The sequence below is a fragment of the Ambystoma mexicanum genome, chromosome 5p (assembly GCF_040938575.1).
Source record: "Ambystoma mexicanum isolate Mex_15411 chromosome 5p, UKY_AmexF1_1, whole genome shotgun sequence".
In the NCBI taxonomy this organism is placed as follows: domain Eukaryota; kingdom Metazoa; phylum Chordata; class Amphibia; order Caudata; family Ambystomatidae; genus Ambystoma; species Ambystoma mexicanum.
This window is the reverse complement of record NC_090930.1, coordinates 25,243,756-25,267,421: the sequence shown is the minus strand read 5'-3', so window position 1 is coordinate 25,267,421 and position 23,666 is coordinate 25,243,756. Positions and strand designations below refer to the sequence as shown.

At 47.5% G+C, this 23,666-nt stretch overlaps 1 protein-coding gene across 1 annotated transcript in view; it reads right to left on the bottom strand.

The window, feature by feature from the left end:
- Positions 1-23,666, bottom strand: part of CCDC127 (coiled-coil domain containing 127) — an 88,911-nt gene that overhangs the window by 27,732 nt on the left and 37,513 nt on the right. The window contains exon 2 of the mRNA XM_069612358.1: positions 12,248-12,378. Coding sequence (XP_069468459.1) covers positions 12,248-12,368 — 121 coding nt within the window. The 5' untranslated portion in view covers positions 12,369-12,378. The remainder of the gene's footprint in view (positions 1-12,247; positions 12,379-23,666) is intronic.

The window sequence follows — 23,666 nt, the reverse complement described above, 5'->3', positions numbered from 1 at the left end:
CTCTCAACACCACACCTACCGCTAAGAAGCAGCTATCACACGAATGCCACACCAGCTGCACACATATCCGGTGCTCACACGCACTTTTGACTCTCGCTGCCCTTTACTAACTTGAACTTCGGTTCCCGAGGGCGTTCAACCTACCAGCGCCGTGAGACCATACCAATGGTACATAAGGCGCTATATAAATACAAAATAACATAACATTAGGCCGTCTGGGCCAGGAGCCTTTGTGTTAGGTAGTTTTTTAATTGCTTTGAGGATTTAATCTAAGATAATCTGCTTGTTGAGTGGTTCTCGGAGTTCGTCGCTTGTCCAATAAAGTTCAATGTTATCTAGGTATTGGGCCAGGTCGGTTGCGTCGGCTGTCTAGTAGGTATCGTACAGTTTTTGGTAAAACTTGCGAAAGGTTTAGACCATTTCTTCTTCTTCAGTGTGTACAAGATTGCCGTTTTGATTGGGAATCCTTTCGACCAGGGTAGGTTTTCTTTTGGCTGCCACGAGTCTTGCCAGGAGGGCTTGGGGTTTCTGTCCTTCGCCATATTGGCGTATTTTGTGGTTTCTGGTCAGGAATTTCATCTCTCTTTCTGCTGCAGCTCTGTTTTGAGTGCTGCCAAGGTTTGAGGATTGGTTAGCGTTGAGTATGCATGCTCGAGGTCTTTGAGCCGAGCTTGGCTCGAGGCCAGTTCTCTCCCGATCAGCTTCAAGATCACACTTTCTTTTGCCAGGCATATCCCCGACAGCATTTTAGTGCTTCACAGAATATGCCTGCCGACTCTACGGGCCCTTGGTTTATTTCAATGAAGGAAAGTATCTCGGTTCAGAGCTCATCTGCGAAGACTTGGAGGGCTCCTGGTTAGAACCTCCAATGCGGTATGTTTTTGCTGCCACTTGGTGCGTTACATTCAAGGGTTACTGCTGAGTGGTCTGATCGGGTTCTGTGCAGGATGTGGCTCTGCCCCCAGTTAAATGGGCTGTGTGAGGACACAAAGAGTCGAGTTGTGAGCTGCTTTTGTGGACCCATGAATGATATGTATATTCACGGGTTTCCCCAGTGTTTATGCCTCCAAATATCATTGAGGTTGTAGGCGTTACATATTTCTGCGATTTGCAGGCTAGCCTTGGAAGGAGGGGCTGTTGAGTTGTGGGATTTCTTTTTTTTGGGATCTAATGGCGTGTTTAGATCACCACCCCAGATAATTGTGGCCTTACCAGATGTTTTCAGGTGTGTCATCATCTAGTCCTAGTTATTTGGTCCGTCGGTATTTGGGCAGTAGGAGTTCGAGGATGATTTCTTTGCCCTCTATAATCCCTCGCACCAGAAGTGTCCTGCCCTCTGGGTCTTTCTGTTGATATTAGTCTGTACTTTGTTTTTTTATCAATTAGGATGGCGTCCCCTCTGGCAACGGAGGAGTAGGAAGCGAAATATCTATGGCAGCCCCAGTCTTTGGCCCAACTGTTTTCAGAGCTGGGAAGGAGATGCGTCTCCTGGATCATCGCCATGTCAATTTTGTGCCTTCGCAGGTATTGAGTTAATTTACGTGTTTTGGTTGGTTGATCGCCTCCCCTACTGTTCAATGTGGCTAGGTTGAACTTGCCGGTTGGTCTCTATCTCTTTGGTAAAGTTCTTGGTACCTTCTGTGCTCGTGACTGTGATGTGGTGTCTTCATTATTTTCTGTCGGTTGATGACCCATTGGAGGTCCAATATGGTGCGAAGCAGAGTTCTGGTGGGGCCAGGCTTTAGGTGACCAGACCTTGATCGGTGCATATTTGGAACTTTCCCATACCAGTCCATGCGTTCCCTCTCCTATGCGGGGAACCCCCAACTGGACCGATGTGATCTCCCTGCCGGTGTGTGAAAACATGAACAGTGCTGCGCAAGGGGCGGTAGCGGCCTCCCAAGGTAAGAGGCTCCATTTGCTTCAAGGAGTTATGGTTCTCTGTTGGTTGCAACGGCCCCGATTGTACTCTGTTCTGCTCCGTAATGCGATTTCACTGTGGATTTCTCCTTGCCCTGTCTCTCTGTGGTACCCTGGGATTGTTATTGGGGGGTCTGCAGCCGACCCTGTCGAGGAAGGAGTTGGCTTCCGCAGGTGAGTTGGCCTTACCATCATGCTGAACTCGTACATTCGCGGGGAACAGCATCGAGTAGGGCATTTGGTGTTCCTTCATGGGAGTTAAACACCCCCTGCAAGATGTTCTTTGTGCCTGGACGGCAGGCAAAAATCTGGGTAGAATTGGATATGGTCTCCATCGAACTGGAGTTCTCCTTTCTCCCTGGCTAGTCTCAGGATTGCGTCCCGGTCTTTGTAGTTAAGTAATTTGGCAATGCTCGGGCATGGGAGTGCCCCTGGGAGTGCCCCTGGAATTGGTCTTGTGGTCGGGATCCTATGAGCTCGCTCTACGACGAACAGCCGTGATAGTGGGCTGCTCCGAAGAGTTCCATACAGATTGTTTTTGACAAGATCTTCCATTTTCATTTGTAGCTGCTGCTCCCTGACCCCGACTAGCCTTATATTATTTCTTCGGGGGCGTCCCTCCAAGTCTTCATTCTTTGCATTTGCTGTCTTCATTTGACCCTCTAAGGTTGACACTCTAGCCATCAGTGCTGCTGTGTGGTCATCCAGATCGGACACTCTCTGCTCCACCGCATCCAGCCTGTCTGCCTGTTTATCGAGACAGTGTTGGAAGTGGTCCACCTTGGAAGAGAGCGCGTCCATCTTGCTGTTAAGATTTCCGATCCCAGCCTTCAGATCTAGGAGGATCTCTCTGATGTCAAGGGTTTGGGGGGGGTTTCAACCTCTTGGGCTGCGTCTTTCAAGGGTAACTCTGGCCTGCTGCTGGGCTTAGATTACCTGGCTGAGGTACCGGGCTCGAAATTTAGTTTGCGCTGGGATTTTTCTGATTTTTCCCATGGTAGAACCGGGTGGATCTGGGCCTGGGTTTCATATAGCTCCGGGAGGCGCAAGGGCGTTCAGCACAGTTAGTTTTGGATGGGAAACAGATGGACTCCTTACTTTTACACACCTGGGGTGTGAGGAAGGAGATGGTCAGCCGAGGCGGGCTCAAGCTGGATTGAAGGTGGGTGGACTGATAGCGTAGGTATGCTGAGTGACAGTGGTAGAGTTCTATGAAGGTACAGGTAGGTACCTGATCCTTAGGGGTTCGGATATCTGCGGGATGTAGTGCCTTGCGGTGCACCAGTGGTGGGTGGTCAATACATTCCCAATGTGGACTGCACCAATGCTTTTTCGTAGTGCGCTGGAGAGTTGGGGGAGCGGGTCAGCTCCGTCTGGTGCTATGGCGGTCGGACTTGGCGGCTTGTGTCTACATCGCTGTTGAAGAGCAGGGTGGTCGTCTCCCGTCTGGTGCTCGTCTTATTGACTCTTCCCTGGTGTGCGTGGGATACTTGTTTGCATAACTTCGGGAGGCCTGCTCTTTATTGCGTAGCAGGGGTGTCCTTTGCCGAAATGTTTGGCTGGGACGATCAACGTTGAACGGTTGGAGTTAGGTTCCTTTAATCATTAAAGCATTCTGTTAGCGCGGATGGTTGTGTGAGTCGCAGCATTTTTCGTTTGAGGTACCCAGAGGTTATTGTGGTCCATAGGCGCTGCTGTCAGCTAGGGTTATTGTCCTTGTGGGTTCGCTGCAGGATTACCTGTCGTTTACGGCACCTCAGATGTAAGGTGTCCCAGTCCACGGCCGTCCGTCCCCCGTGGGAAGTCGAGGTCTTCTTGCCTTCTGGGACGTCGCCCGAAGCACAGGGTGCCAGGGGGGAAGTGATGGGCGCAGCTGGCAGCTGTAGCTTATCTGGCCCTCTGCGGGGTATACTCGCTGGGGAGAGGGAACCCCTCCCCTCTCCTCAACACGTAGCTCTGGCATCTGCCTCCGAGAGCTTGCTATTAGCCCGGGGCAGGCCAGGGGACACCGGTTCCTCTCTGGCTGGTTCCGATCGGGCCTATTGGGGCGGGGGCGCAGCATGCAGCGCTCACGCTGGATAGCCCTCATCGACCAGTCTGACCTCCGCTCCCACCGCCACTGGCCCTCCGTGTGGTTGATGTGCCGTCACCCGTTACACCAAGCTTGATGTCCGGGGGCCTCGGTCCTGGGGATGGGAGAGGGTTTCCAACCTCTTGCGGTGTTGTCTCCGCTGGTTCTGCCTGCGGCCTCTCTCCCTCCGGATGCCTTTTAGGCGGGTGGGCCAACGAGGTGTACGGTCTCTTGTCTCCAGCTGAGGGTGCTGGGTAGGTTCTGTACGCTGCCTGTTGAATGCTGCCAGGAGACTCCGGAAGGCGGGGGCGGACCCCGGCAGCGCTGCCCCTCTGCCTCACGTGGATGGTGTGATCAGCTTCTACAGTGATTCGAGCCTGCTGTGTCTCAGGGTAATACGCGGGTCAAAATGTCGGAGCTGCGGCCTGATCGCGCCACACCGCTCCTCTGGTCTAGGAAGTGCCAGTGACCTGGATTTTGGGCACGCTCTGGGCAACGTTGCTTAATGCTGCTTTCTGTTGCGAGCCTGGGCCATTTGTTCAGCAGAGAAGCGACGATTATTCAGGATTTATTCAGAGCCTCACGGGAGCTCACAAGGGAGCCGCCATCTTGGTCAGCTCTCTAGCACCCTTTTCCCTCCCACTTTCATCTCTGGTTCGGCCCATCGATTGAGTGCGTGCAAGTCCATGGCTGCCAGCTGCAAGAGTGTCTCGTTGTTGTGGGAGATGCTAGAGTGTCTTGCTGTCCTGCTTGGAATATAGCACGGGTTAGTCAGCATGTTCCCGAGCTAGCACAACATGTAAAAGCACGCGACGGCTGGAGTATCTGGGGACTTTTGGCACGCTCACTGCTCAAGCTACTTTTGTTCTTATGTTCATGGAGCAGCGTTTCTCTGGCATGCATAAAGCAGGTTTTGGGTACTTCTGTTAAACAGGAGAGTGTGCTAAACTGTGACTGAGGTCAAGGACATGCAGGACAGGGCGGATCCTCTAGAATGTTGCTGGAGAAACATTTCTGTGCCCCACTACTTACTCTCTGCTCTCTCTGGGAGATTCCTCCCATGGTGTCTTTTGCGCACCCTCTCTGGCTCCCTTTCAGCTCTGGTGTTTAACGCTGCACTCCCCTGTGCCCACCACTCACCACCAGATTCCATTTGCACTGGAAGGAGACTGCTACATTGATATCTCGGGTCCTAAGTCCAGCACTTGTGCTCTTCTTGCACCATGATATTCTGGGGAAGCTGTCCTGTGGTGCCAAGTGTCGGTCCCCGGGGATTCCGGTGTGTAACCTCACGTGGCACTCCTGGAGGCCGTCTCTGGTGCACCGCAAACACTTCCACTTGAATCCTAGGAACGAAGGAGAAGGACATCCCCCAAAGAAACCGCTTTCACATAACTGCCAGAGAACAGGTACACAATAGAAGTGGGACATTGGGCTTGAAAAAGGGGCGTGCCTATCCTTCTACCCCCTTCTCTGGCTGGGCAATATCTCCTCACTAATCAGCATAATCACTCTCCTTTTCAGCAAATGCTACTCTCTACAGATCGTAGCTCTCCACAACTCCACCAACAATGCTTTTAGATGGTAGCTCTTCAAACAACTCTGCTTCCCCTAAAACAACTCTTCTCTCCAGCCTCCAGTGACTGCCTTGCATCTCCACTCTTCTCAAAACAACTCAAGCTTACCTCCTCCAAACACCTACCTCTAGCTCCTCCAACGCCTCACACTATGAACGAACAGGCTGGCTTATATAATCAGATCCTCCCATTGGGCAGTGTTTGAGGACATAGCTTTCAATTGTGTAGGATGAATTAGTAAGGCCTGTGATTTTTCCAAGTGTCTGTGGTTATGTGGGCTGCAATGGGGTGGGGCAGAGATTACATCAATGCCAGCAGCCATCTTGGATTGTCTTCTCAGTGTTTGTTGGCTAGTGGTGAAAATGCAGGGCCCACCCCCTCAGGAGTTTGTTTTTACTGCTCTCCATTCCAGCAAGATGGACCCACAGTGGTGACTCACCAGTCGACCATGCGGTCAATGATGGTAGTTGCTCACTTGTCAGCATTGAAACTTCCACAGCCATGCTGTAGTGAGGAAGGTTGCTTATTTATCATCAAAGACCTCTCACCCCTATTCCCCCGTATGTTGGAGTTACCTCTTTTTAACCTGGTGAAGGTTAAAAATCTTTTTGGGGCACTAGACGGCACCTAATGCTATAGCGCTCACACCCCTGGGTTTACCTATTCCAGTCAATCACCTCTCCCGCCCACCCCCCCCCCCCCCATCAGCTCTTCTTGCCTCTTTTTTTTTAAAGCCTGGTCCGATCTCTCACATTTAGTCTTGTGCAGCCAGGCTAAGTTTCATCTCTCCCCACCATCCCTGGTCCAAGAAGACATTCCCTGCCACAAATCAGAGGCCATGTCATCATGGGGATGTAGGTAGCAGATGCAATGCTCCTGGGGCCCTCCTCCTCCTCTTCTGAGGCACAATTTAAACAGGAACAGTCTTTCTTCTTCACTGGCCAGAAAGGTCACAGCTACGGCAGCTGCCCCCACAGGGGTCCACTGATCCCTGGCACAGTCTGGAAGAAATACATGTTGGATTTTTAAAAAAAAGAAGCCAGAGAACCTGAAGTAGAAGAGTAACTAACAGTAGCTTGCTCCATAGGTTGCTAGGAGAATGAATGCAAAAGGAAGGCTTCTGAATGTGATCCTCAATATTGGGTGCGGCACAATGACCTGGCTCTACACGCGCACTAAAAGGAGTGAAAAACGGGTTTCCCAGCCTCACAGATAGGCAGACCTATGAACGAGCCAATACTGAGCATTGTGAGAAACCTGAAGGTGTCTCACCCACTAGTCCTCAGGAGTCATCAGGTGGCCAGGACACTGCCATAATTTTTTGGATCCAGTTCCTGGATGTGGACCAGTGCGGGACAATCGCATGGGTGAGGGACCTTCTGGGAGTGAGACACTGGCGGGTGAGACGCAGTATCCCCTTCCTTGTAACACCTTTACCCCCATCCTACCTGGTAGGATGGTTAGGAACTTTACTCCCCTTTCCAACACGAACACGTACTCACAGACAGCCCGCTCTAAGGGAAAACCGACTAACACTGGAGCTGTGTACCTGACATGTACAAATACTATGGTCAGGCGAGGTCAGGCAATTACCAACACAACCTGAAGTCTGTTACATTTCTCCACACAGCTAAAAAGGCGGAGCACACTCTGAGTAAGGCAAAGCAAACGAGGAAACAGAAGTTTCAAGATGGCAGTTTAACAAGAGGAGAAAGACCGCAAACAGAAGGGGGGTTGGGGTCGCAAGGAGGGAAGTGCCCTTGACCATTTCAACAAGAAACAATCACTTTCATGAAACCTTGAGAATAGAAAGCCAAGACCAGGAAACGGGCTGAAGAATCCTACATGGTGTGTCTGAGGTACCCGAGGGCCTCCTGCGTCGATAATCAAGGCGGGGAGAATCACCAGCGGCCGTGGTACCATCCTTGCCTCTACGAACAAAGCAACGCATCCGTGAAATCAGCACAGCCGGCGAGTTGGGGAGACTGATACAAGACCAGTCTGTGTTGAAGACAAGGTTGCAATTGGCAACATAGTATGGCAAGCGCTGGAACGTACATGGTTTGAAACGCGTGTGATAACTGTTACGGAGAATTCTCAGAAATGTGCCAATTCCCTTCTATCTTCGAGATTCCCAGCGCTTTTGCTGGACTTTAGGACTTTTAATTTTTATTCTGCAGAGAATTAGACTTTTCCCACTCTGTGATGTATTTTACTGTGATTTGAACCCTGTATTTCTTTTAGTTTTAGAGTCTTACTAACGCCATAGGCATCATCTTTACATTGTGTCACACAGCACCTTCAGTGAAGTGCACTGGGAAGTCACTCAGATTTCCTAAAAGTTTAAATACCTTCTCTTGGATAAACTACTGTTTCCAAGAGCAGTAAAGTGAAATTGACTTTACTTGCATTTGTAAATTTCTAGACCCAGCACACACTATCTTACAATAGGGTGCTAGAGGGGTTACTTAGTATGCCCTTTGTCTAGTTTCTCATGTAACATTTTAATGTTACCCTTTCTACAATTAATGGCTGGTGGCAGTGGTATACTTTTTCCTACCATTATGTGTTTTTTCTGCGGGCTGCAATTGCAGCTGCAGTAAAGCACCTATGGGTATCCATTTTGTCAAAATGGGTCCAGTCTTTTTTTTTTGCCTTTTCTTCTTGGAAAGGTCCTTCTTGAGATTTACTCTGCACGCCAAACCAGGCTTGGTCCCTTTGTTTGTTTTGACTTTGGCGGGAATCACTGCTGAAGCCCGCCTCTGGCTCTAGCGTGTCTGGCAGAGTAGGAAGTGATGAGGTGCCCGAAACTCTGTGCTTAATCTCCTTGGTTACAGGAATGCACCCAAAGTTGATTGTGGTTGTCCTCGGAGGACAGCCACCCTGCTGTCCGAGTCACAGCTAGGCTGCGAATGAATGGGAGAGACTTGCATAAAAGGTGAGGTCTTTTGCTTCGAAGGCAGAGTCGACCACTGGATAAAGGAATCCAAAGAGGAACTTGGAAGAGATGCCGGCTGCAACTCCTGGACCGTTGGTTTGCCCGGTGAAGCCCTGCTGCAGTGTTGATGCTCTGAATTCGCTTCGACTAGAGAATCCCTGCAAGGCGCCTTCTCCCCTTGGGTTGGTGGGACCAATCAACCACAAAGCAAACTCGTCTTGACATCCTCTCGAAGCTGGCTGTACTTCCATTGCTACTGCAGGAACCAATTGCCAGGGAGAGGAACACCAGAATCGAGTGCCTCGTTTTTAAGTTTTAAGTTGGACCTGAGCTCCAGGAACAGACTCAACAGGGTGCTGGACCCCAGATGCAAGGAAAGTCCATAAGGTATCAGAGAACCCCGGTGGTGCTATTCACGAGAAGCTGAAACTGCAACGTGCTGTTGCTCTGAAGTTTGCCCATTGCTGCAGCCGACCTTCGATTCGTAGTGCAGGAGTCCCCAGACATCCTTCCTCTTGTCCCCACGACCGAGGCCCAGGAACAACAGGATCTGCCATACTACAACTGGAACAGAAGCCAGCCGGAACCAATTTCTTCAGACCTAAGGTACTGTAAAACTAAAAGGGACTTGCCTCTTGTCGTGTAGCCTTGCTAGCCCTCAGTTGAGACTTGTGGCTGCCATTGCAGAGTTGCTTGCAGCTTTGCCCCACACAAGCCCCCCCAACAGTGATTACATTTTTTACAAAGATTTCTAAAACATTGTGAAAGACCTTTTACATAACTTCAAGAAGTGCTTCAGCTCCCCTAGACTTTGCTCAATTGACATTGGCTGTCCTGGCTCCTCCCTGAAAGACTCTAACCTCTGACTTTGTGCTTTAACTATTCCTCAACAAAAGTCATACATTCTATAACTTGTGTAGCTGGGGAAGGGTTAATTTACTTTGCATTGGGTGGGGGGGATTCAAAAAGTACTTACCTGCTTAAGAATATTTGTTAAGCATTGTTTATTCCCTCATCTTTTCCTTTTGACACTAACCTCAGTATTGCTCTAAATGTACCAGCGATATATCAATGTCCACAGCGGCTTAGTTATTTAAGCCCCACTCAAGGTGTAGGAAGAATCTATGTGTGCCATCCCAAATGGGCATCTACTGATTTACAGAAACTGAGAGTGTGTATTTTGAAGTATATTTGTGTGTTACATATATTTGCGCCCTTCTAAAGAAGGCTTTTACAACTGACTTAAATTAATACATAATTGTTTAATCAAGAAACCTTGAGTGTTTATTTGACAACCTGTCACTGAGAATCTTTGCGTTATAACCCTACTGCTCACATTGACCCCTACTGAGATAAGCCTGGCTGCTCAGTCACTCTACCAACATGTGTAAGTACATGCTTATACCAAAGGTTGGGTTAACTATTGCCAAGAGGACAAGGCTGGTGCAGTCTCCTACAGGGTACTGCATACAATCTTGCCTAACAATAACCAACGCCTAACAATAACCAACGCAAGTAAAGCTGAGCTACAGATGAATGATTGAACTTCGAAAACCAAGTTATGATACCTTTGACAGAGTGGTCCGGCACCACGGGGGTGCTCATTCGAAGGTCTCTGTAAGGTGGCAAAAGTGAAAGCGAGACAAAGAATTGTGAATTGAAGTGGTCGTGTTACGGGTCAAGCAAAATCCTGTGCACAATTGAAAGTCTTCGATGTTGATACAGTAAAGAAAGTTGATAGCAAAGTAGATAAAGTTGGTCCGAGCTGGGCAGAGGGAGATCAAATGAAAAGCTTTGTGTTGAAATTAAGTTTGTGTTAAAGTAAATAAATTGGTTCGATCCCGGTGGAGGGCGAACGATTGAAGAACACGTGTCAAAGTGGATCTGAGTCTGACGGAGGGGGATCCGAGGTGAATAGTTAATCACCTAAGAAAATTGTGTATATGTGAAATACTGAAAGGAAAGAACTCTGTTGCATCAGGCCCTGTAAAAGAAGAGACTTTGAATGGCAAAGAGACTTTGGTATAGAAGGCCATGATGTTGAAGTTCTGAATTGCACCCTTGTGCTAGAAAGGCCAGAGGCTGTCCTAAGCTAGAGTGTGCCGCCTTGTCCCGTGCTGAAAAAGTGGGGAAGGGAAACCTATGGCGTGAATATCCTGACATATCATTTCTTGAACACCTTTTTCTTTTGTATAACATTAGTTCCCACACTATTTGTAATTAGAGGTAAGGTTTATTGGTATAGGCCCTTTTATTTTGACTAGACACCACTAGAACTGCATTATTTGATGGTCGTAGCTTGCTCCCATCTTTAGATTTAGGATTAGATATGCACTTTTAAAAGCCAATTGAAGTTCAATACACATCCGTGAACTGTGGTCACTTGTTTCTGTCGTACTGTTAATACCATGCCTTCCTTACAGCATACAGTTCATCTTCTGGCCTTCCAGGCATAGTGACGGGCGCTAAAGGGTTTCAAGAAAGACTTTCTTTTCCGATCTGCATGTTGAGATGCAATGCTTCAGTGTCGAGGTGGTCAGTGTTGTCAAGAAGATCAACAACGTGAGCTTCGATGTCAAGGCGAGGACTGTAGAGGTCAACGGTAGTAATTTGAATATCGAGACTTGCACAGACAGCAAGCAGGTCAATGGTGTCGCCTTCGATGTGTGTCCATCCACTTTGAGTGAACCTGATATGACAGCAGGGTTGCATACGATGTTATTTGAGGGGGTATAGCCCTTAGAAGCAGCCACAGAGTGAGAATTGGTTCTCCCAAGCAGTGCCCCTACCCTGATACCTTCCCAGTCTTTAAGTCTGCAATATGTTATGTTCTGGCACTCTTGAATGATGGGCCCGTTAGGTCGACAGGCAAGACATAAAGAGTGGTTAGCTTTCTCAGATTCTTTACCACTGCAAAAGGGAGATTAGAGAAAACATGACATGGTGTAGTGAAAGAGAGGAAAATGACCTTCCTCTACATAGGTCAACCAAAGCTAGGACATAGCAAGTGATGTCAAGTGAAACTAAACATATTTTCTCCGACTTGATGTTGACATTATTAAGATGCAGAGAAAGTGTTCCAAAAACCTCCAGTGGGCTGAAAAAAAAAAAAAATAAATCATGAGCTAGCAGTGCAAAGCACGATGAAGTCAGGAACTGTGTGCTGCCTAACGGCTGCAGTGTCATTTTTTGTTGGAACACGTAAAGCTACTTGTCCGTCTCCTTATTTGTCCCTACATGTAGGGCATAGGATAAAGCCCCCTGTACTCAAATCTCCCTTCCCTATCCCCTCAAGAGAAAATTGGTAAAAGGAAAGAAATTATTAGTTAAAAATATTAATGAAGATCTCATTATGGAGAACTATAACCTTAGGGTAAAGGTACAATACAGGAGAGAAATGTAACTTTAGGGACTACACATGCTTCCCTGCAAGTTACATATACATCGTAAAGCAAACTGATGGTGCTATAACGCCTATTTTTGGTTGGAGACCGCGTTCATACAACTCACTGGAAAGATTGCCATATTCCCAAGGATGGGAGAATCCGTAAAACTGCATTCTTCCTATATATTTACTCAGTCGTCACCCTCTACTTCACAACCATCCCCAGCACCCTCTTAAATAGTCAGATTTCACTGATGGGTTGGCGATTCGTTTTCCAATGCTGTGTTGCACGTTCAGTGATGCGCACTGCTGCGCAAGAGCCATCCATAACTCATTCTAAAAGTACTGCGACTTACGGAATGCAGCAAGGCCCAGCATTGGCACAAGTAGTGCATAATTCCAGCGGTTGCCATCTCCTCGGTCACCCCCGGGATGGGGCTCGATATTCCACTGTGGAGGGTCATTTAAATTATTCATGGAGAGTCGCCTGCAAATAAACCAATACATGCTCTTGTAAATAAATCATATTCTTCTAAAAGGACAGATTGTATATTTCTGTACATGGGACTCTCCACTAGAAATACACAAGCTTACAAATTTGTAACTTAGAAACACTAATAAAATACAAATTTTCCTTCAAGTACATTTTGCTTGCTTGTCAAAAAAGTGGACTATAGGAGAATAAACACAGTATTAAGAAAATGTCTACAAGCAACCCAAGGAACAGTTTATCTGAGGCTTTGGTTAGTGAAGTAAATCTGCTCCTAATGAACTGTACGCTAGAAAGGGAGTACACCGTTATCTGGCCCCATGTGCACTGGGTCACCTTTGTCTGGTATGGACTTTTCATAGAACAGCCCTTTGCATGTTGCAAGTGAAGCCCATATTTGTATTTAAAAAAAAAAGGAAATAAACAAAAAGATACAATTCCCAGCATACAAATGTTTGGGGCTATACAAGGGCACTCCCGATAACGTTGGGTCAGTCTGATAGAACCTGGACCTAAAATCCACCCCCACCCTCCACATTCCCGTATCAGCAGCCCGAAGAGCCCGTAGATGATAGCTACACGTAGACCACTGGACCTGGAAGATTCTGAATGACGGGACTGTCAAGAGCGTGAGGACAGGTGAGGGGGGATTACAAGATCCTGGTGCATGTGAGGTACAAGACTGCAAACACTACTCAATTCTGGGAGTAGACCGTGAGCCATCCTTGCTGACTTGGTATATTCTCACCAAATGCCTCACTGCAGGTATGCACAAATAGCTTGTGTGCATGGGGCCCAGGAAGTTTACCCCAAAGCAATCATGAGAATGTGGATAGAGGGATCCAACATACTTGTGGGAGCTGCACGCCTGGACTATGGTTGAGGTTGGCCCATAACCAAGCATTAGGCCTCCCTTCCAAAGAAGTTACCTGCGGCCGTCAGCATTTTTTGTACAACCCTCTGCTGTGGGCTGTACAACAACTAACCCTACGGTGGGGCAAAGGACCCAACCCAAAAGGGAAGCCAAACCTTACAAAATGTGAACGAGCAGTCAGGCTTGCCTGTAGGCGGACACAAAGTTTCAGTTAGTCCACACACTTATCCACAGAAAATGCACCAACCTGGCATAGTGAAAAATGTACACCATTATTATGTTGCTCATACATGCCTCCAGGGGTATAATTGCAAGTTGCCTACTAGTAAACCAGCCATAAAATGTTACTTGCCACCTTAATTCTACACAGCATACCATTTCCTACTTGCTAAGAGCCAATTATCATTAGCAGTTGGCTAGTCGCAAGTGCACATTTTGAGCCCCAATACCTCTAATATTTAAATAAATATGTTGTATAGCAAAACAGACCCTTAAGTGCCAAGGACGAGAGTGCTCGTCTTTTTTGCATAGACGTGCATAATAGCCTACCACTTAAAATACCTAGTGCATTATAAAAACAATAAATTGCCACAACATACCACTTCACTATATTGTAGGTTGTGATGATTCACAGGATCTCATCACTTGTCCCCAGAGAGGGGAGCCCTTCCCCATGAGGCTAGGGAGGTGAGCCCGCTGTGCAAGATTCCCCCTAGGGATGGCAGTCAGTGACCTCACAGGGAAAGACTCCTCTTTGGGACAAGGACTCCTGTTCAGTGAAGTAACTTCCTGTAACATTTTCCCACAAACCCCTCAGACCATCAATGCCACAGACGTCATTTCCTGAACAAACCACAAACTGCTATCTGCAATTGCAATATAATTTACAGTATTAAAAATCCTACATAGATCCACTGAGAAGAAGAATGGTGGAGTAATGCTGATCACTCATCCACTGCAAATAGAAAGTACTGTGAAGAGTGGGAAGTGGAGTAAGAAAGAACACTCCAGAGAAAGAGAAGGACAAAGATACTCCTCTGTGGAGGATCCAGCTCACTCAGATGCATAAAAACCAGAGAAGGACTTGCATTAGGAGGTCGTGTTCACCGAGCAGGTGAAGCCCGGGAAGTTCGAACCTGGGAGAGAGAAACCAGGGCATTCCAAGAGGGTCTAAGTCAAGAGGACGTGGAGAATGAAGAGGAACGTAAGCAGTGGAGGAGGCGGCAGGGTACAAGGGGAGAAAGAGAACGATCCTACTAGGCCAGGTGTCATTCAGATCGTGCAAGTGCAAGGGTAGAGGGGAATGGGAGAAGTGCAAGGGGAAGGGGAGAGGGGAAAGTGCAGTACATGGATAGTAGAATACAAGATAAATAATAGGGCCAGCTGGTGGCAAGTGCAAGGTAAGTGCCGGGAGGAGGGGCTGTAGGAAACAGACAGTCCTGTAATGCAGGTAGGCAGTGCAGGGAAGAGTGGTTGGGCCAAGGACCGAGATCGGCGAGTGGCCCAGTTGCAGATTCAGTGCAGGTTCAGTGATTTTAGCAGGGGAGAGAAAGCGGAGGCAAAGAGGAAGGTTTTGAGGTGCTTCCGGAACCGGAGATGGTTCTCCTCAAGTTTCAGGGCGGCAGGAAGGCTGTTCCAGAGGGAGGCCCCTGCTGTGGAGAGAGATCTACCCCCAACTCGTTGCTTGGAGAAGCGGCTGACCCTGAAGTAGTTGGCGGTGGATGAGCGAAGAGCTCGAGAAGGAAGATATTTAGGAAGCGAGAGTTGAAGGTATTTTGGCCCCAGGCCCCAGAAGGCCTTGTGGACAATGCAGATGGCATTGAACTTAATCCTCGAAGCAACTGGGAGCCAGTGTAGTGATTTCAGTCCTGGAGAGATACGGTCCCTGGGCTTGAGGCCAAGGACAAGTCTCGCAGTCCTGTTCTGGATGAGTTGCAGAGGAAGGAGAGTAGAAGCAGGAAGATTTAGATAGAGGCTGTTACAGTAGTCCAGCTTCGAGAGAACCAGGGCTCTGGAGACCGTGAGCTTCTGGGGGAAGGAGAGGAAAGGAAGGATACCTCTGAGGAGGTGTAGCTGGTAGTGTGACTTCTTAGAGACGTCAGAGATGTGAGGAGAGAAAGAGTGTGGAGACGAAGATGACCCAGAGGTTTTTTGCCTTGCAGGTAGGAGCAGGAAGAGGGCCAAGGGAGACCGGCCAGAGAGCTGCAGGGAAGGAGAGAGTGGGTGTGCCGATGAGTAGAATCTCAGTCTTACTGGCATTAAGGCAGAGGTCGTTAGCGGCACACCATTCCTGGATAGCAGAAAGACAGTCAGAGATGTGGTAAGGGGAAGAGGAGGCCGAGGGTAGCCTGAAAATGAGCTGGGTATCGTCCGCGTAGCACTGAAAGTTGGGACAGAGAGAGGCGATGCGGTGAGCAAGAAGTGCCAGATACTGGATGAATAACCAGGGGGAGAGGTTAGATCCCTGGGGGACACCACAGGTAGAGAAAAAGATGTCAGAGAGGAAGGAACCCAGTTGGACCTAGGAGGGTCGATTGGGGAGGAAGGAGGTCAGCCACGCCAGAGCCTGACCAGTAATACCCAGGTTATCACGGAGACGGTTGAGCAGGATGGTGTGGTTGACAGTGTCAAAGGCAGAAGAGAGGTCGGGCAAAATGAGAACACAAGGAGTGTTAGAGTCAAGGTTTGTGAGCAGGTCCTCACGGATGTTCAGGAGAGCAGTTTCCGTGCTTCTGGCAGCTCTGAAGCCAGACTGATGGTCATGAAGACTACCAACAGATTCAGCATGGAGATTAAGCTGGGAGATGGCCAGTTTCTCCAGGAGCTTGCCCAGGAAGGGAGTGATGGAGATTGGGCGATAGTTAGCTGAGCAGGAGGGGTAAGAAGAGGGTTTAAGAAGGGGGTGCACAAGGGAGTGCTTGAGGGGGGATGGGAAGACTCCAGAGATGAAGGAGTGATTGCAGAAGTCTGCCAGGGCAGGAGCCAAGGAGTCGATGTGGTCCTTAATAGTTTTGGAGGAACAGGGGTGGACCTGTTTTGACGAGACTTTCATAGATCGGACTTGTCTCGAAACCTCGTCAGCAGAAAAAAGGGGAAAGGCAGAGAAGGAGGGAGGAGGGGTGGCTGCAGAAGGGCCAGAGGAAGAGCAGGGAATAGAGGGGGGGGGTGATAGGAGGAGAGTGAGGACAGGATGTCCTCAGTTTTTTAAATGAAGTGAGAGGCCAGTGCAGAGGGCCTGGGAGGGGACAGGAGAGGTAGAGACTGCAGCGGGGTTGGCCAGCTCCTTGCAGATTTTAAAGAGTTCGGCCGAATTGTTAGATGCCACAGAGATGCGGCCTTGGATAAGGGCTCTCTTGATGCCATCGGGGCCTGGAGATTTGCTCCCCCTAGCTGCAGTCAGAGAAGCAATAACCTCTTCTTCTGAACAAGTAATACTGTTAATTTTACTGCCAACCTCTAGAAAGCCTTAATATTGTTGTTTCACACCATCTGGCCTAAATATCCCATTGTTTTTCTATATTGGCAACCTTTTTCTGCTTGCATAAACTTTTGTATCTCATTTTTAGGGCATATAGTTCCTGTGCTTTTTGAGTCCGGACCCCGATTTCCAAACGCAGTCTTAGTTTTGCCGCCCTGCACTCCAAACCACGGAGCGTCTGGTGTCTTCTACTAAAACTGCTAAATGCACTGGTTTGCCTCATTTTTAGAGCCTCCACTAGATTTGAGTTAGGAGCTCAAACATACCAATGACCTTCGATTCCTCCTGCTTTTAAGGGACCAATGTTAATACTATTTAACTTGCTTTCTAGTCGGCCCCAATTTAGAATAATTTTTGAGGTTCACTGGTTCGCTTTGTTTTTCACCTCTAGACCATCGGCTAAAATCTTCCACCTTATCACTAGAGGATTGTGGTCACCCTCAGGCCGGTTCATGACCATAAAATCCAGAATATTTCTATATGCAAAATAATTAACCAAGCCATAGTCATCAGCAAGGACTGCGCCCTCGATCTAAATGTTCGTTTCGGGGGGATATCGACCAGCCATTCATCTTTCATAAAGTCATTGATCAAACGCCCTCTAGTGTCCTGTGCTGGTAGAGATCGACAGCAGCTAGGAATACCACAAACCTTTGTTAGAATGGCCTGGTCCTCATCCAAATCTTCCTTTTCCCCTAGTTTTGCGTTAAAATCTCCCAATATCAAACCGCTGGAATTTTTATCGTGAAAGTACTAATAGTTGTAAAGATGTTCTCAGATGAGAGTTTTGGATGAATATAGACATTAATAAACACAAACTTTCTTCCCTAGGTTCTCCACAGAGATTATAATGCATGCATTACTATCACTCTTGTGTCTTTATACTTTACAGCAGAGACTCTTGCGCATCAAAGTAGCAAGACCTGTAGTCGGTCTGCCTTGCCCCAATTGGCTCGCAGCTGCTGAAAACACTAAACAGCTCTCATTAGTCAGCCAGGTGTCTTGCAAGCAGATTATGCCATGTTCTTTGAGCAAGGCTATCCAATCTGGATCCCCTTATTTATTTAAAACTCCAGCCACATTCAACCAATTAAAGTAATGCACTTATTTAGTGCAGGAGGGCAGCTATCGTGGCTAGTGATAAAGGAGTTCTTAGGAGCAATTCCGAGGTGTTTGTGATAGAACCATACACTGACTCACAGGCCTGCACTGGAATTCTATCTGGGGTCGGTATGAAAGTAGAGGTATACGTGTGTCTCAAGTTAAGTTTTAATTCAGCCTTGGACGGGTCCAAAATAAGGAAGTTATTAGAATAATAGGAAGATCCTTGGTCTTAAATTGCATAAGGTCAACTTGGCCTTCGCCCGACGTATCCACATGGGGTCCAACCATGTATCATGCAAATGACATACATTGTGCTTCCTTATAGACCTCGATCGCCTTATGTGACAATGCTTCATAGAAGTGGATTACACACGCCCTGAAAAGAGCATTGGCCACCCCAAACCTAACAGTGCACCCTCCACAAAACAGTAAGACAGAATCCAGGTAACCGTGAACATATTCAAAGAGAGATCCTTGACTCCTAGGGTTTCGGCTAAGGCCTTGATTAATGCTCTTTTATATGAGTTCTTGTTTCCGTGTGTGCAGCCTTTAAAACAGCAAATATTGTGGTCTCGCCAGCCTTCCAAAACATCATGTGTGTCTTTTGATTTCCCTTTGTATTTGTCTTTCAACAGGACGAGTGGAAGATTTGACATTATGGCTATTGAGGCAAAGGAAATCCAAAGGAATAGAGGCCAAGACCCTGGAGTATGGAAGCAAGGAACTGCAAATAGGTTAAGCCTGGGGATACATGAACCCCTTTTTGTTGATGCACCCTTTATTGGTACGCTCATGGATAGGGTAGCTTTTGGACAGAGGACGGACTATTTTGATTTGTACTACCTCATTCACGACGAGTACTCTAGTTAGATTACAGTTAAGTAGGGGAAAAAACCTTTTGGTAGGGATTAATAGGCCTTTTGTTTAATATTTGAATATAATCAAAAAGGTAGCAATGCCACCTCTTTGTCCGTCAACTTCTTTTGACCTACCGCAAGGTTCACTACATGCTTATAGGCACATTGCATATAGAGACGAACGAGGGGTGCATAGAGAAGAGGTCAAGACATTATAACAAACACACAATGGAAATAGCCATTGCAGGATCCCTGCGTGAACAACAATTGACAGTAATTCTAGGCCTCTAGGAAATAGTATTTGAAAAATACAAATGCACAATCCGTCAAATGAGGTTCTAGAGGTGGGAAAGCCAGAGGCCAGCAAAGGACAGGACCCTCTTAGACTGAAGCATCAAGGCATTAGACTTGGGCATTAGGTGGATACCATTCTGTAGTGTGAGAAACTAGAAGGTGTCTCACTAGCTAGTCCTTGGGGATCGGTCATCCAGGTGGCCAGGACACGGCCATCGCTTTTGTATCCAGTTCCTGGGGGTGGACCAGTGGGGGAGGATCACCTGGATGAGGGGCGCTCGGGGAGTGGAAGTGGGACACCGGAGGGTGAGATGCAGTATCCCCTTCCCAAGAACACCTTTTCCCCATTCTACCAGGATAACTAGGAATTCAACTGCCCCCCCCCTTTTCCGACAAACTCTTTCTCACGGACAGTTAACCGTGAGCGACAACGGACTAACCCCAGAGCCGTATACCGGATATTTCCCAACACCATGAACAGGCATGGTCAGGCAATTACGGATTATTATAAACACCTGACTAACATCACACTTCCTCACACGGATAAAAGACAGAGCACGAAAGCACACTCTGAGCAAGGCAAACCAAACGAGGAAACAGCAGTTCCAAGATAACAGTTTACTACAAGGTGAAGTACGGGGAGACCACAGATTCACATGGAAGGAAGTACCAGTGACCTCTAAAGATAATTACTTTCGTGAGCCTTGGAAAGTAAGAAACCAAAGTCCAGGAACGAAGGCTGATCACAGTGTGGGGGAGGTATCCGGGGCTCTCCCGTGGCGATAGCTAAGACGGGGAGGGGCGATTGCCGTTGTAGTACTGCCCTTGGCTCCTACAACAAACCGGCGTCATGAAATACGGTACAGCCGGCGAGTTGGAGAGACAGATACCAACCAGCTTGTGTTTTGAACGAAGGTTGGAAGCAGCAACATTGCACAAAGAAAACAGTGTGTGAGGCATTTGCAAAGAGCGACGCAGATATGAGGGAAAAACAAAAAGGAGTAATTGAACGTTATAATTGAATTTGAGACCAGGAAAAGATGCCACACAGAGTGATCCAGCGCCACGTGGGTGCTCATTCGAAAGTCTCTATTATGTACCCAACTGATGCAGAGTCTGAGAAAAGGAATATTGAGATCGAAGTGTTCATGCAACGGGTCAAGCTAAACCCTGTGCACATTCGAAAGTCTTCAATAGTTTAAAGTACATCATCATTGGTCCGAGCCCGGCTGAGGGAGACCAACTGAGTGAAAGAGGGATCTGAGCCCGGCTGAGGGGGATCCAGGGTGAACACCCAAATCGAACACGGGATAAGGAAAATAATGTTTCATTGTTGTGTTTGTGTACTAGATACAGACTTGCAAGAAGTAAAAGGGACTTGAACACAAAGTCTTGAACTGTAAAAATGGAACTGTATCCTTGTGCTGCATAAGCCAGAGTGCGCCTTGCTCTAATGAACCGCCTTGTCCCATATTGAAAACGTGGGGAAGGGAGGTCAACGGCCCGAGCATCCCGACATATTTTGTGAACACTTCTTTATTTTTCCATGAACATTACCACACATAATTTGTAAATTAGTAGTAAGGATTGGCAATAGGTTCTTTAGTATAGGCCCTTTTTATTTGACAAGACTCCACTAGGACCGCATTATTTGATGGCTGTAGCTTGCCCTCATCTGTAGATTTAAGTATAGAGGGGCATTTATCACACATTTGAACTGTGGTCACTTGTGTCTGTCTTACTGTTGCCACCATGTAGTAGCCTCTTCATCTACTAACCTCTTTGTAGACAGTAGACCTATGTACTGTCATAAGGTAGACTACCTTAAGGTCCTGGAAAGTACTGAGACAAAGAAGAACTTCAAGAACAAAGGTAATCCAAGTACTAGGATGAGGTGGGACACAGGAACAATGAAGAGCACCACCAAAGGAACTGCAGCGGTATAGACTTCCATGGAGGCGTGGTTCCTCCTATGACATAAAACCAAAGAATGACTGCCTGTCAGAGATGCAACCAACCAGGACACGAGACTGCATGCACGAAGGAGATGCAGAGAAGGCCAGGAAGAAGCAGCGAGCAGTCCGCTTCCGGAGTTGAGAGGACAACAGTACTCCTTTGCCCGATGGCATACAGACAGTACCTGGGGGCAGGCAGACAGGGACGTGAATGCAAGAAGCAGTGTCCATGCCGTTGGTCCAAGGGCAGGAGACCAGTGAGGTGAAGGCACCGAGACACGGAGGTGCCCGCGCAGCACACAGAGTAGCAGAGGTACCCCAGGAAGAACGGGCTGGGTATCCAGAGAACAGTAAAGGTAACGGGAGAGGCGCAGGGACCGGCAGGGGCAGAAGGTACAGGAAACGAAAAGCCTGTACACAAATAACGAACGGGACTACACCTTTCGTTTAGCTACTTGGCAAGCGAGGCAGCCAAGGGGACAAAGAAGGGGAGAGAAACCATGGTCAGCGCCCCAAACCAAGAGAGAGATACGAGTCATCTTCCTTGTGGCAGTACTTGGCAGGGAAGTGAACCAAGTGGGCCCAACCAAAGAAGGCGAAGCCAGGGGTGTGAAACCGAATGAAGAGAAAACCTGGGGAAGTGAGGCACTCCCCCCTTGTTGCAAGACATTATTGGTAACTTGGCAAAGGGAGTCATTTCACCAGGCTATCCGCGACTGGTCGTCAGGAGAAGAGGAACTGAACTCTCCTAGGACCAGAACAGTACTGCTTTATTCTTTCATTTATAGTGTAAGGGACAGAAGTAAGGCAAATAGAGCAACAAATCCCATAGCGAAATGGCGACAACTCAACACAACAATCACTCCGACGCATATGTGTCCATAATCAGAGGATGTTAGCACGTCACTCCACAGAGAGTCTGGTGTTTGAGAAGAGAAGGAGAGGCAGTAGAGTGGAGCCTGTGTTGGTCAAGACAAGAAAGCCAAACGGACCCATTTGATTAGCAATGTTGTACTAATATTGTTAATGTCACCTGTTATTTAAGACATGAAATGAGCAATGATACAACAGTTTTGCATACCACTGAATGAATGCATCGAGGGGTGTCAGGCCTTGCAAATTCAGCTAGAAATGCAGGTCGGGTAACTTAGTTTACCTATTTGACCTAAGAGAAATGCGCTTGACCCATAGCAACAGATGACAACAAATTTAAATGTGATTTCTGTAAAATTGTGCAGGTCACAAAAAACCTCCATGTTTGGCACACTGCTGCCACCCAGAGGCCAGCCATGCAGTGTGACATTTTTATTTGACACTGCAAAAAAAGTAAAGGTTAGATAAAAGTTTCAAACATCCCTTGCAAATGGTACTCTCCTTCATAAAACCTACTCTAATATGAGAGTGGTCAAAAAGGACTCTACGAGCCCTGGATGAGTGTCTGTAAAATGTAAAAGGCTGGCTGCATGAATGGACACAAACAGATATGATACAAAAGGCTCAGTTTGGCCAGCTGTCTTCAATGATGGAACTATTGATCACTACTTTGCGGAAACATCTAGCTAGCTTTGTGTATTCATTATGCAAGAGGAAAGAGACTAAGCAGAGTGGATGGCGTAGCAAGTGTTAGGCAGAATCCTGTGCAGTTCCCTTAGTGAGCACTACACAAGATTAGGACTACAGTTGAGAGCAATAATCAGTCTGTACCACAAAGATTTAGTTGGTAGCTGTGGCTGAGCAGTCAGACTTATCTCAAGAGGGAGATGAGCAGTATTCTGGGTTTACACAATAGGCCCACAGTACTATGGCACAAGGAAACCCTGACCAAAGCTTTGTATTAAAACGTAGAGATTTATTTATTTTATACACTTGTAGATAAACACATCTATCACAGTTCTTAAAGCAAATTAAATAAGTCAGAGGAAGAATATACACCCTCCCTAGTTACATTGTAGACCAAGTGAACCAGAGTGAAAACCGAGCAAAACGGCACAGTGAAAACCACACACATGGAAAGCTCTATCAATTTCTCACAAGCGAGGGAAAGTACAAGTTATATAGAAATATCTTCTCACACACCCTAGCAACACTTCCCATAAGTTTGTGAACCAGTTTAAGCAAGACAGTGCATCAGTATAGGCAATACTTAAATGAAAAACTGAGCAAAATGGTATTTCACAAGGTTTAGAAAGGGGAAGAAAAGGGTAGTTATCAGAAGTGGGTGCATCAACACAGTTCTAGTTGATAATCAATCTAAAGAAGGCAGGTCTAACAATTGTAGCCAGAGTCAGTGGTACAGGGCAAGGGCCCAGGAGCAAAATGTTCTTGTAGCTGCAGTCAGGTCTTTGGTTAACGATTTTGAAAAGGTGGATGCAGAAGTTGAAAGACAATGTTAAGAGAGAGGGGCGGCCAACCCAACAGGTAGGTAAAGGATTTAAAACACTTTTAGTGCTACCGCAAAGAAAGGGCGACCTGGCGGAACAATGTACCTTTAAAATGAAGAAGTGGCTCCTGTGGTGGCGGTTGTTCCTGCAGTTCGGGCGATCCAGCAGAGGAAGAGAGGCTCTCGTCACGGAGGAAGGTTCGAGTCACTGCACTACCCAGGGATGAAACCAGCCGCGCTGCTGCCCTACGAATAAAAGGTACGCTCCTTTAAATCGCGGTCCAGTTGGACTGGTGCCTGGCTATCCAGCCTCCGAGTACAAGGTACGTGAGATTCGACCAAG